Genomic DNA, 14,172 nt, shown 5'->3' on the forward strand with positions numbered 1-14,172 from the left:
TCGGCAAACATCTGCCCGCTGCTTGCAATGGGTTTGCCGATGTTCTGTGCAGACGAGCTGTCATTTTACACGTCACTGTCAAAAGACGGCGCGTAAAAAGAAGTGCAGGACACCTATATACAGTATATGCAGGACACCTCTATACATTATATGCAGGACACCTATATACAGTATATGCAGGACACCTATATACAGTATATGCAGGACACCTATATACAGTATATGCAGGACACCTCTATACATTATATGCAGGACACCTATATACAGTATATGCAGGACACCTATATACATTATATGCGGGACACCTCTATACATTATATGCGGGACACCTCTATACATTATATGCAGGACACCTATATACAGTATATGCAGGACACCTATATACAGTATATGCAGGACACCTATATACATTATATGCAGGACACCTATATACAGTATATGCAGGACACCTCTATACATTATATGCAGGACACCTCTATACATTATATGCAGGACACCTCTTGGGACGTTTTTCATTTGACTCCATTGAAAAACAGCTCCAATTACGTTTGTAATGGACGCCGCAAAAAACGCGTGCACTTGTAAAAACGTCTGAAGTTCAGGAGCTGTTTTCGCCTGCTCCGTAATTTCATACGTATTTGGCGTTGCCGCGTGAACATTCCCTAATAGCGCCAGGGCTGTTATGCGTATGCGGAGACCTCCTGCCACGTGACCATGATGAGGCGTGTGATCATTAGCGCATCTTGTAGACACGTCAGACGCTTCTCCTTATTCCTCCGCTTGCTTGGCTTAGTTTTCGTTTGGAGCATTTTAAGCCACACCCCTTTTCTAGACGTATTTAATACCAGTGAGGCGCAAATATTTGTTCTTAAAGAGGCTCTGTCACCAGATTTTGCAACCCCTATCTGCTATTGCCTGTGATCGGCGCTGCAATGTAGATTACAGTAACGTTTTTATTTTTAAAAAACGAGCATTTTTGGCCAAGTTATGACCATTTTTGTAGTTATGCAAATGAGGCTTGCAAAAGTCCAAGTGGGCGTGTTTAAAAGTACAAGTCCAAGTGGGCGTGTATTATGTGCGTACATCGGGGCGTGTTTACTACTTTTACTAGCTGGGCGCTGTGAAGAGAAGTAACATCCTCTTCTCTTCAGAACGCCCAGCTTGTGACAGTGCAGATCTGTGACGTCACTCACAGGTCCTGCATCGTGACGGCCACATCGGCAGCAGAGGCTACAGTTGATTCTGCAGCAGCATCAGCGTTTGCAGGTAAGTCGATCTTACCTGCAAACGCTGATGCTGCTGCAGAATCAGCTGTAGCCTCTGGTGCCGATGTGGCCGTCACGATGCAGGACCTGTGAGTGACGTCACAGATCTGCACTGTCACAAGCTGGGCGTTCTGAAGAGAAGAGGATGTTACTTCTCTTCACAGCGCCCAGCTAGTAAAAGTAGTAAACACGCCCCGATGTACGCACATAATACACGCCCACTTGGACTTGTACTTTTAAACACGCCCACTTGGACTTTTGCAAGCCTCATTTGCATAACTACAAAAATGGTCATAACTTGGCCAAAAATGCTCGTTTTTTAAAAATAAAAACGTTACTGTAATCTACATTGCAGCGCCGATCACAGGCAATAGCAGATAGGGGTTGCAAAATCTGGTGACAGAGCCTCTTTAAATTAGTCTAAAATGACATTTTGCGTCACGTAGACGCAGACACAGTAGTAGAGCTGCCTCCTTCGCATTTCAAGTCATCGTTTTTAACATCTCTCCTTGCTGTTGGTGAATGGAAACATTCATTGCTTACATCCAAAGGCTATAATACTCGTCCCGAACTAATACTTCTTACAGTTGAGTGTCGGTTACAATGTATCAGTGCAGACAATCCTCTGTGAGCTAAACACAGCAGCCGCACAGATCTTTTTTTTCTTTTCTAGACGTCAGGCTGATGGCCTCAGCTGTGTGAGCAGGACGAGGGGGGTCACAGGACGTGTAAACAGGGCAGCGATCAGCCGATGCGACGAGCAAACGCTGGAGATAATTGAGAAATCGCTGATCATCTGCCGGTCGCATCGTTTTAAAAAAAGTGAAATATTATCGTCGGCAGCACAACTTGTGTGTAAACAGGAGACGCGCTGCCGACATGATGATGTGCGGGGACGAGGGATCGGAGTAACGAGCGCTCCTCCCCATTCATAGCGCCGTGTGACAGGAGCAAACCAGCGCCGATCAACCATGTCTCATTGATCGGCGCTCGCGGCACCGGCCGGTATAATGTCGCCTTAACAGGAGGGGGTTTTCAACCTCTAGATGTCAACAAGAATGTTTCCATTAGCTGATAGCAAGCAGAGGTTTGGAAATGATGATTCAGAACTCGGATCGGTTGGTTTATCGATGATTTGAGAATCTGTAAAAATCGCGTTTTGTGGTATAGTGTGAACAATCCCGATTCAGGTCTGCCCCTCCCCCCGCGTCTGATTTACATGTTCATCTCCATAATATGCCGCAGCCTGAGGCCAGATTTACTGTAAGCAGCCGGGTAATTACCCCCTGCGAGGTCAGATCCAATTATTGCAGTGAATGCCCCCGGCGCCCCCTCCAGGTATCAATCTTCCATCCTGGACCCTCCAGCCACACAGGGGTTAACAGACCACGTGTATTCTATGAGTTTCCTTCTTGGTTACATTGTCTCTTCCTGCTGTCACATAAAGAGTTAACCCCCCCTGATTCTTTCCATGTGTAATAATCTGTAATGTAAGGACTTTCCCCTCTTCTTCCTGCTCCTTCAGTCTCCCCCAGGGTCAGATTTCTCCAAATTACTCTGAGCCGGACCCCAAATCCAGGGGGTGTGATCCTGGCCCTGTGATTGGCTGCTCCTCAGACGGGGGCGGGGTCAGGCTGAGCTTTAAGGGAAATTTAGGATGTAAAGGGACAGAACAGAAAGTTGAAGCTCAGAGATCAGGACAGAAGCAGCAGATTAGGAACCCCCGAGACAGCCAGAGCCTGCGCCCCGAGACTGAGCCAGAGCCTGCGCCCCGAGACAGCCAGAGCCTGCACCCCGAGACTGAGCCAGAGCCTGCACCCCGAGACAGCCAGAGCCTGCACCCCGAGACTGAGCCAGAGCCTGCACCCCGAGACTGAGCCAGAGCCTGCACCCCGAGACTGAGCCAGAGCCTGCACCCCGAGACTGAGCCAGAGCCTGCGCCCCGAGACTGAGCCAGAGCCTGCGCCCCGAGACAGCCAGAGTCTGCACCCCGAGAAGGAGCCAGAGCCTGCACCCCGAGACTGAGCCAGAGCCTGCACCCCGAGACTGAGCCAGAGCCTGCACCCCGAGACTGAGCCAGAGCCTGCACCCCGAGACTGAGCCAGAAGCTGCACCCCGAGACTGAGCCAGAGCTTGCACCCCGAGACTGAGCCAGAGCTTGCACCCCGAGACTGAGCCAGAGCCGGCGCCCCGAGACTGAGCCTGCACCCCGAGACTGAGCCTGCACCCCGAGACTGAGCCTGCACCCCGAGACTGAGCCTGCACCCCGAGACTGAGCCAGCACCCCGAGACTGAGCCAGAGCCGGCGCCCCGAGACTGAGCCAGAGCCCCGAGACTGAGCCAGAGCCCCGAGACTGAGCCAGAGCCTGCACCCCGAGACTGAGCCTGCTGCTCCCTGGATATCTGGGGCATGCAGCGACCCCGCACCGCGCAGCTGGTGAGTATTACATAGAATATCATTTGCTGCCTATTCCGTGCGCTTCATGTCACGTTATAAGAGTGGAAGTGAAGGGGTTAAGTCATTGTGTCCACTTCATTACACTCCAGTGCGGCACTACATGCTGCTCTCCCTGTGTGTACAGTAAAGTGGGGATATAAACTGCCCCTAGTGCAAGGCTGCAGAGAGAGGGGGTCACATGTGTGGAGGCTGCAGAAAGAGGGGGTCACATGTGGAGGCTGCAGAGAGGGGGGTCACATGTGTGGAGGCTGCAGAGAGGGGGTCACATGTGTGGAGGCTGCAGAGAGGGGGGGTCACATGTGGAGGCTGCAGAGAGGGGAGTCACATGTGGAGGCTGCAGAGAGGGGGGTCACATGTGGAGGCTGCAGAGAGGGGGGGTCACATGTGGAGATTGTACATTGTTCATATCCTACATGAGGGGTTCCTGGGCTATTACCCCATTAGTCAGGTGTCCCCCTCTGTCTTCACTCCTTCTGCTGCTCTTCCTGCGGACTGTGAGGGTTAATGCCGGGTTGGGACGAGATAGAGAAAGCGGCAAGTTGGGACAGGATGGAGGAATGTGTCAGACGGAGCCCAAATCCTCCTCATAGACAACTCCTAATAAAGCTCAGCCCTAGTCCGGCCTGGTCCCCTCTCTCCGGTCCTCGTTCAGCCCTGGTCCCCTCTCTCCGGTCCTCGTTCAGCCCTGGTCCCCACTCCCTGGTCCTGCCCTGGTCCCCTCTCTCCGGTCCTCGTTCAGCCCTGGTCCCCTCTCTCCGGTCCTCGTTCAGCCCTGGTCCCCTCTCTCCGGTCCTGCCCTGGTCCCCACTCCCTGGTCCTGTTCAGCCCTGGTCCCCACTCCCTGTTCCTGGTTCAGCCCTGGTCCCCACTCCCTGTTCCTGGTTCAGCCCTGTACCCCACTCCCTGGTCCTGGTTCAGCCCTGTACCCCACTCCCTGGTCCTGGTCCCCTCTCCGGTCCTTGTCCAATGTGTACAGATCACTGCACCGTGTAAACACCCTCCACATCACCGGACCATAAATTAGCTGCAGCTTGTTGTGTGTGTGGAGTGAGGCAGGGGTCAGTGTGGTCATTTAGCAGTCAAGGTCAATAGCAGGGAGGCAGCTTATCAACCCCCAGAGCTTGCAATCTATGTGACAGGCGTACGAGGGCCTGGGCGCACATCCGTCATCCTGTCGCAGCTTGTAGTGCTGGCACAGGGTCTGAGAATGCAGCTTCACTTAATCACAGGGTGCAGCAGGGAGAGGGCCTGGGACTGGCATCCTGTGCGGGGGGACATGTGACTAACATGGAAGAACCGTGGCCCCCAGGGAAGGAGCCCAGTGCATGATGTCACCTCATTCTGATTGTAATATTAATGTGATTCATAATGGCCCCTATAGAAGAATATGAAGCCCCCTATAATGGAAGTGCAGCAACTAGACATTATCTGTGGTGTTACATAGGACTGCAGGTAACACTACTACATTATCTGTAATCAGAGAGTTATCACTGTGTTATCTGTGGTGTTACATAGGACTGCAGGTAACACTACTACATTATCTGTAATCAGAGAGTTATCACTGTGTTATCTGTGGTGTTACATAGGACTGCAGGTAACATCTACTACATTATCTGTAATCAGAGAGTTATCACTGTGTTATCTGTGATGTTACATAGGACTGCAGGTAACATCTACTACATTATCTGTAATCAGAGAGTTATCACTGTGTTATCTGTGGTGTTACATAGGACTGCAGGTAACGTCTACTACATTATCTGTACTCAGAGAGTTATCACTGTGTTATCTGTGATGTTACATAGGACTGCAGGTAACATCTACTACATTATCTGTAATCAGAGAGTTATCACTGTGTTATCTGTGGTGTTACATAGGACTGCAGGTAACATCTACTACATTATCTGTAATCAGAGAGTGTCACTGTGTTATCTGTGGTGTTACATAGGACTGCAGGTAACACTACTACATTATCTGTAATCAGAGAGTTATCACTGTGTTATCTGTGGTGTTACATAGGACTGCAGGTAACACTACTACATTATCTGCACTCAGAGAGTTATCACTGTGTTATCTGTGATGTTACATAGGACTGCGGGTAACATCTACTACATTATCTGTAATCAGAGAGTTATCACTGTGTTATCTGTGGTGTTACATAGGACTGCAGGTAACACTACTACATTATCTGTAATCAGAGAGTTATCACTGTGTTATCTGTGGTGTTACATAGGACTGCAGGTAACATCTACTACATTATCTGTACTCAGAGAGTTATCACTGTGTTATCTGTGGTGTTACATAGGACTGCAGGTAACATCTACTACATTATCTGTAATCAGAGAGTTATCACTGTGTTATCTGTGATGTTACATAGGACTGCGGGTAACATCTACTACATTATCTGTAATCAGACTTCTCACAATACACAAAAAGAAAGTTAAATAACAAATTCAGCTCTGCTACATGTATATTGATCTCTCGGAGTAGTTGCGTGTCTGGCTCCGCACACAGATGTTGAGCAGATGGGAGAGAAATGTTAAACTGCAGCCAAAACAAACAGAAGGGGGAGGGGGGAGCAGTTTCCTTCTGGCAGTAAAGGGTTAACAGCATGGCTGCTGTAGGTGGTGGCCCTGAGGCTCCGTGCTCGGTGGGGCTCGTGTCTCTTCTTGCTCCCTGCGGGGAGGGCTCTGCCTCAGGGTATGGATTCTGCTGGCTGTGCCCCCTCCCCACGGCTGTCGGGCGTGTGCCAGGGATTTGGGGAGTGTTGTAGCCCACTCAGCCACTGCCAAAACCAGCTCCGTCACGTCGTGTTTCAGCTCGTCTCCCGCCTGAATAAATCTGCGCTGAGCGTCTACGTGGAGAGAGTAGGAGTCGCGTATAATAACATTGTCAGTGTAGAGGCAGCAAACATGACATGGGGGGGTAGCGGCCATTATTGAGGGTGTAGCGGCCATTACTGGGGGGCAGTGGCCATTATTGAGGGTGTAGCGGCCATTACTGGGGGGCAGTGGTCATTATTGGTGGTGTAGTAGCCATTATTGGAGGTGTAGCGGCCATTAGTGGGGGTGGTGTAGTGGCCATTATTGGTGGTGTAGCGGCCATTAGTGGGGGGGGGGTTAGTGGCCATTATTGGTGGTGTAGTAGCCATTATTGGTGGTGTAGTGGCCATTATTGGAGGTGTAGCGGCCATTAGTGGGGGTGGTGTAGTGGCCATTATTGGTTGTGTAGCGGCCATTAGTGGGGGGGGGTTAGTGGCCATTATTGGTGGTGTAGTAGCCATTATTGGTGGTGTAGTGGCCATTATTGGTGGTGTAGTGGCCATTATTGGTGGTGTAGCGGCCATTAGTGGGGGTGGTGTAGTAGCCATTATTGGAGGTGTAGCGACCATTAGTGGGGTGTAGTGGCCACTAGTAGCCATTAGTGGGGGGTAGTGGCCATTATTGGTTGTGTAGCGGCCATTAGTGGGGGGGGGGTAGTGGCCATTATTGGTGGTGTAGTAGCCATTATTGGTGGTGTAGCGGCCATTAGTGGGGGTGGTGTAGTGGCCATTATTGGTGGTGTAGTAGCCATTATTGGTGGTGTAGTAGCCATTGTTGGTGGTGTAGTGGCCATTATTGGTGGTGTAGCGGCCATTAGTGGGGGTGGTGTAGTAGCCATTGTTGGTGGTGTAGCGGCCATTAGTGGGGTGTAGTAGCCATTATTGGTGGTGTAGCGGCCATTAGTGGGGGGTAGTAGCCATTATTGGTGGTGTAGCGGCCATTAGTGGGGTGTAGTAGCCATTATTGGTGGTGTAGCGGCCATTAGTGGGGGGTAGTAGCCATTATTGGTGGTGTAGCGGCCATTAGTGGGGGTGGTGTAGTAGCCATTATTGGTGGTGTAGTAGCCATTATTGGTGGTATAGCGGCCATTAGTGGGGGGTAGACGTTGAATATTTTGTGTCGCTGCATTGTTCGTTACATTGTTCTCACCTCATATTCTCCTCTCGCCTCAGCAGCGTGTGAAGATTCCCGGATCGGTGGCGTCTGATCAGATGGATTGTATGCTCCGTGTGCTGCAGGACCTGAAACGCTCCTCCCCCGCTTCTGCAGAGGAATCTTCTGCGCTTCCTGCCCGCCGACCTCTGAAACGAGACATTCGCTCTTCCCATCGCACCTCGGACCTGTCTGAGGCGGACTCCGCCTGCTGCGTGGATCTGCCCAGTGACGTCTCTCCGGTGAGCTGCGGACAGCGCGGTCTAGAATGGGACTCTGGCTATTCGGAGGTGTCGGGGAGCTCGCTGCAGGGGGAGGAGGAGGAGGATGATGTGGAAGATGAACAGGTGGCAGCCCCCCCAGTCCTGCGCCGGCACGTCCAGCCGCTATGTTCACGCCTGACCTCCGGGGGGTTACTACGCTCTAGACAGGGGAGAATCCGCCCTAAATCTACATCGGACGTCTGCCTGGAACAGTGGGGGGGCCTTGCCGTGGGGAGCGGCTCCCAGGATTGGACGGGCTGTTTACTGTCCCAGAGCCGGAGCCGGCAGCCGCTAGTTCTGGGGGACAACAGCTTTGCTGACCTGGTCAAACAGTGGATGGACTTACCGGAAAACGGGGCTGAAGACGACCGGAGGACGCGCTGGTTACACAAGCCGCACGGTTTCCTGGTCAGCCTGTCCGGTAACGTAAAGAAACGCCTGGGTAACATGTCACGGACGCGCGACCACCCCGAACAAGAGGCCGGCAAGCGCTTATCCTGCCCCCAGCTGGGCTGCCGGCCGCTCTCCCCCTATTACCACCAATCCCTGTCAGACATTGCCGAGGCGTCATCGGGCCTCTTACATTGCCGCAGTCGGCAGCCAATCATATGCAGCGATGGACTCTTCTAGGCCGGAGGGGCCGCGCCAATGTTCATATGTACAGAGCTAATATTATTATTATATTTTTATAATTATTTTATATTAAACACTTTTCTTCCTGGAATGAGACGTTGTCCGCGCCTTCAGTAGAATCGGCTGCGACCGGTGACCCCCGAGGCCGGAGCCGCGATGCTGCCTGATCTGTGTCAATTATAAAAAAACGGAGCCAGTTACCACAATCCTCTATAACGTGACCGGTCTGTTACAATGTATCAGTGCAGACAATCCTCTGAGCTGAACACAGCAGCCGCACCGATCTCTCCTGTCCTGATAGTTTGTTACAATGTATCAGTCCAGAGTCCAGATGTTTAGCTCACAGAGGATTGTCCAGAGTATAGTGAGAAGTATTTGGAAACCTCTGGATGTAAATAAGAATGCTTTAATTCACTGACAGCAAGCAGAAATTATATTTAAAAAAAAAAAGTGAGCCATTGAAACACAAAGTCCATTAGAAAGCTGCAGAGCGTTTCTCTAGTCTGATAATACGGCACCGGCCCTTTAATCTGCAGAGCAACAAATAGTCCTTGTGTTCAGCAGCATCGGTGGCGTCTCCGCAGGAAGGCGCCATCTTCATAGACGTCAGACCCCCCCCCCCCCTCTTGTTATGTAAATGTGAAGCTCCATGTCCTGGCACCTCCAGGGGGGGGGGGGGGCACAGATGGGGGGGGGAGGGATCCACAACCAGCAATTCATCACTGGAGCTTCCGACACGACATAAAAGTCGCCGACCATCGTTCGTGATCTGTGGTGTGATCGCCGACTACAGACGCTTCTTCACCACTTTGTTTTACGTCCCTAATCGGCCATGTTGACCGTCGGATTGTACGATGGCGTCCGCTCTTACCGTAATGGTCGTGGTTGGTTTGAGACGGCGTTACAGGAGATCCGTCATTATGGACGCCAACTCTGCGTGTCAAGCGATGGTTGCTCCGTGTTGCGCTGCAGCGCTCCGTCCTTAAACAACTTTCCGATCTATATGTGACGTTATAACGCAGCGGCCGGCGCTACATCGCACGGCGACATTCCTACCAGTCAGGTTTACACTCCTCGCTGCAGGTTAGAAGGGGAGGCAAACAATGGACATGAATTAGCAGTTGGGCCAACGCCGCGTTTCGCAGTTTATCGGTTTGTAAATCTGGATCCGTTCGAGAATCCAATGTAAGAAGCAGCAGATCCTGGAGTGCGACGAGGAAAGATTTACAGACCGCGGAAACGGTGATGGATTCCGCTCATCTCTGGTCCTATACAGGGAAGGTGGAGTCATGACCAAGATGTCCGGAGATCCGTCCCCCACACCGCTCGGTAGATTTGCCATTCAGGAGCCTGGTGAAGCTGTGATGGCGGCCATACTGGTTGTCACCCACCTCGCCCAAAAACAGACGACTCCAAGACTGATAATAATCATATGGACAAAGAAAAGGGGCGCCCCAAAATAATCCAGCTGATCCCCCACATTTTACCACGACATATAATACAATTGAGGAGGCTGCTGCAGGGGTGTAAGGGGTTAATGAGGCAGCGAGCGCTCAGGACACATTGAAGGATCTGAATGTTCACACCTCGCGGAGCCTGCGCTCCATCTGCTATAATTAGGAACCATTACACCCAACATCCTACAAAGAGGTGATTATCCCCCTGACAGGACTGAAGATAAGAAGAGGAAGAACATGAGAGACCAAATCATCACAGCCCCCATATCATGTGTGAGAGGTTGTCACAGCCCCGCCCCCCGTTACTGACATCACTGATATATAATATAATTACATTGTGATCAGACATGAGATCCACACATCTTATATACAGTAACAGCTATTCATCTATTACTACTGACAACCAGCCTGTATATCATGTGTGAGAGGTTGTCACAGCCCCGCCCCCTGTTACTGACATCACTGATATATAATTACATTGTGATCAGACATGAGATCCACACATCTTATATACAGTCACAGCTATTCATCTATTACTACTGACAACCAGCCTGTATATCATGTGTGAGAGGTTGTCACAGCCCCGCCCCCTGTTACTGACATCACTGATATATAATATAATTACATGTGATCAGACATGAGATCCACACATCTTATATACAGTCACAGCTATTCATCTATTACTACTGACAACCAGCCTGTATATCATGTATGAGAGGTTGTCACAGCTCCGCCCCCTGTTACTGACATCACTGATATATAATATAATTACATGTGATCAGACATGAGATCCACACATCTTATATACAGTGACAGCTATTCATCTATTACTACTGACAACCAGCCTGTATATCATGTGTGAGAGGTTGTCACAGCTCCGCCCCCTGTTACTGACATCACTGATATATAATATAATTACACTGTGATCAGACATGAGATCCACACATCTTATATACAGTAACAGCTATTCATCTATTACTACTGACAACCAGCCTGTATATCATGTGTGAGAGGTTGTCACAGCCCCGCCCCCTGTTACTGACATCACTGATATATAATATAATTACATTGTGATCAGACATGAGATCCACACATCTTATATACAGTAACAGCTATTCATCTATTACTACTGACAACCAGCCTGTATATCATGTGTGAGAGGTTGTCACAGCCCCGCCCCCTGTTACTGACATCACTGATATATAATATAATTACACTGTTATCAGACATGAGATCCACACACCTTATATACAGTAACAGCTATTCATATATTACTACTGACAACCAGCCTGTGTATCATGTGTGAGAGGTTGTCACAGCCCCGCCCCCTGTTACTGACATCACTGATATATAATTACATTGTGATCACCTCGTTGTAGATTGCTCTGTACGGCGGTATTATTAGTGCTCTGTATGGCGGTATTATTAGTGCTCTGTATGGCGGTGTTATTAGTGCTGTGTATGGCAGTGTTATTAGTGCTCTGTATGGCGGTATTATTAGTGCTCTGTATTGCGGTATTATTAGTGCTCTGTATGGCAGTATTGTTATTAGTGCTCCGTACGGCGGTATTATTAGTGCTCTGTATGGCGGTATTATTAGTGCTGTGTATGGCGGTGTTATTAGTGCTCTGCATGGCGGTATTATTAGTGCTCTGTATGGCGGTATTATTAGTGCTCTGTATGGCGGTATTATTAGTGCTCTGTATGGCGGTATTATTAGTGCTCTGTATGGCGGTATTATTAGTGCTCTGTAGGGCGGCATTATTAGTGCTCTGTAGGGCAGCATTATTAGTGCTCTGTACGGCGGCGTTATTAGTGCTCTGTACGGCGGTATTAGTGCTCTGTATGGCAGTATTATTAGAGCTCTGTAGGGCGGTGTTATTAGTGCTCTGTATGGCAGTATTATTAGAGCTCTGTATGGCGGTATTATTAGTGCTCTGTATGGCGGTATTATTAGTGCTCTGTATGGCGGTGTTATTAGTGCTCTGTACGGCGGTATTATTAGTGCTCTGTACGGCGGTGTTATTAGTGCTCTGTACGGCGGTGTTATTAGTGCTCTGTATGGCGGTATTATTAGTGCTCTGTATGGCGGTATTATTAGTGCTCTGTATGGCGGTATTATTAGTGCTCTGTATGGCGGTATTATTAGTGCTCTGTATGGCGGTATTATTAGTGCTCTGTATGGCGGTATTATTAGTGCTCTGTACGGCGGTGTTATTAGTGCTCTGTACGGCGGTATTATTAGTGCTCTGTACGGCGGTATTATTAGTGCTCTGTACGGCGGTGTTATTAGTGCTCTGTACGGCGGTGTTATTAGTGCTCTGTATGGCGGTATTATTAGTGCTCTGTATGGCGGTATTATTAGTGCTCTGTATGGCGGTATTATTAGTGCTCTGTATGGCGGTATTATTAGTGCTCTGTATGGCGGTATTATTAGTGCTGTGTATGGCGGTATTATTAGAGCTCTATACGGCGGTGTTATTAGAGCTCTGTACGGCGGTGTTATTAGTGCTCTGTACGGCGGTGTTATTAGTGCTCTGTACGGCGGTATTATTAGTGCTGTGTACGGCGGTATTATTAGTGCTCTGTACGGCGGTATTATTAGTGCTCTGTACGGCGGTATTATTAGTGCTCTGTAGGGCGGTATTATTAGTGCTCTGTAGGGCGGTATTATTAGTGCTCTGTATGGCGGTATTATTAGTGCTCTGTACGGCGGTATTATTAGTGCTCTGTACGGCGGTATTATTAGTGCTCTGTACGGAGGTATTATTAGTGTTCTGTACGGCGGTATTATTAGTGCTCTGTACGGCGGTATTATTAGTGCTCTGTACGGCGGTATTATTAGTGCTCTGTATGGCAGTATTGTTATTAGTGCTCTGTATTGCGGTATTATTAGTGCTCTGTATGGCGGTATTATTAGTGCTCTGTATGGCGGTATTATTAGTGCTCTGTATGGCGGTATTATTAGTGCTCTGTACGGCGGTATTATTAGTGCTCTGTACGGCGGTATTATTAGTGCTCTGTATGGCGGTATTATTAGTGCTCTGTATGGCGGTATTATTAGTGCTCTGTATGGCGGTATTATTAGAGCAGTGTATGGCGGTATTATTAGAGCAGTGTATGGCGGTATTATGTGAGCACTGTATGGCGGTGTTATTAGTGCTCTGTACGGCGGTATTATTAGTGCTCTGTATGGCAGTATTGTTATTAGTGCTCTGTATTGCGGTATTATTAGTGCTCTGTATGGCGGTATTATTAGTGCTCTGTATGGCGGTATTATTAGTGCTCTGTATGGCGGTATTATTAGTGCTCTGTATGGCAGTATTGTTATTAGTGCTCTGCATGTGTGGTATATGTATTTAGGGCATGTGTGGTGAGGGAGGTTCAATTTGCCATATCTGCTTTAGGCATCCAAACACCTTTTCCACCCCTGGAGCAGACGTCTGACATGTGATGATGTGGAGTTTATTGGTGGCGGCTTCATATATCTGTACATCATTCATTTTCTCTCGACTTTTTATGGCTCATTAGGAAGACAAACAAAAAGAGTAACAAAAAACGACAATAACATCTTAGAAGAGTGCGGCGTCCCCCGTCATGTAAAGTCTATGAGGTCCTGCAGACCATGAGCCCAGACCCATGGCTATAATTAGCTGAGCTCCCCCATGGGTGCTGCTGACCTGGAACAGTGGCAGAGGCTCCTCAGTGCCAGACGGGCAGCGACCAGGGAGGGGGCAGGACGGGTCTCAGCCATCAGGAGAACCCCCAGGGTGCAATGATTTACAGGCAGTAACCAAACACGGGACACTCCGCTGTGGAATAACAAGCCGGGCCGCAGCGTGACATTCAATTACTGACCCTCCACATGAGCCCCAGAGAGAGACCAGGACAAACCACATGTCACATGTGCCCTTTAATGGCTGATAACAGGGAACAATAGATTGTATTCACATGTTCTAGTCTTCCTCTCCCCTGCCTGACGTCTGATAACAGGGAGTAATAGATTGCATTCACCGGTCTAGGAAAAATGTAACAATCAGAGGGGTTTATAGATGTAAAGTAGAACTCCAATCCCCCGAGCAGCGTCTCATCTTCTCATCAGTCTCCGGCAGTCACAGCGAGACC

At 49.4% G+C, this 14,172-nt stretch overlaps 1 protein-coding gene across 2 annotated transcripts; it reads left to right on the top strand.

Moving 5' to 3' along the window:
• Positions 1-2,952: 2,952 nt before the first annotated feature.
• INKA1 (inka box actin regulator 1) lies at positions 2,953-8,681 on the top strand. 2 transcript variants are annotated; one of them, XM_075832466.1, is made up of 2 exons: positions 2,953-3,702; positions 7,715-8,681. In XM_075832466.1, exons 1-2 carry the CDS (start codon positions 3,676-3,678, stop codon positions 8,585-8,587), a joined length of 900 nt encoding a protein of 299 aa, XP_075688581.1. In that variant the 5' UTR covers positions 2,953-3,675; the 3' UTR covers positions 8,588-8,681. The 2 variants fall into 2 exon arrangements, with proteins under 2 accessions (XP_075688581.1, XP_075688582.1); XM_075832467.1 differs by having other exon boundaries at positions 7,718-8,681.
• The last annotated feature ends 5,491 nt before the right edge of the window (positions 8,682-14,172 follow it).

The sequence above is a fragment of the Rhinoderma darwinii genome, chromosome 7 (assembly GCF_050947455.1).
Source record: "Rhinoderma darwinii isolate aRhiDar2 chromosome 7, aRhiDar2.hap1, whole genome shotgun sequence".
In the NCBI taxonomy this organism is placed as follows: domain Eukaryota; kingdom Metazoa; phylum Chordata; class Amphibia; order Anura; family Rhinodermatidae; genus Rhinoderma; species Rhinoderma darwinii.

What these genes read in the sequence shown, in the direction of transcription:
- INKA1 (XM_075832466.1), top strand. Translation starts at nt 3,676, where the DNA reads ATGCAGCGACCCCGCACCGCGCAGCTG. An exon ending in GACCCCGCACCGCGCAGCTG is followed by an intron (nt 3,703 to 7,714) that starts GTGAGTATTACA and finishes CTCTCGCCTCAG; the next exon opens with CAGCGTGTGAAGATTCCCGG.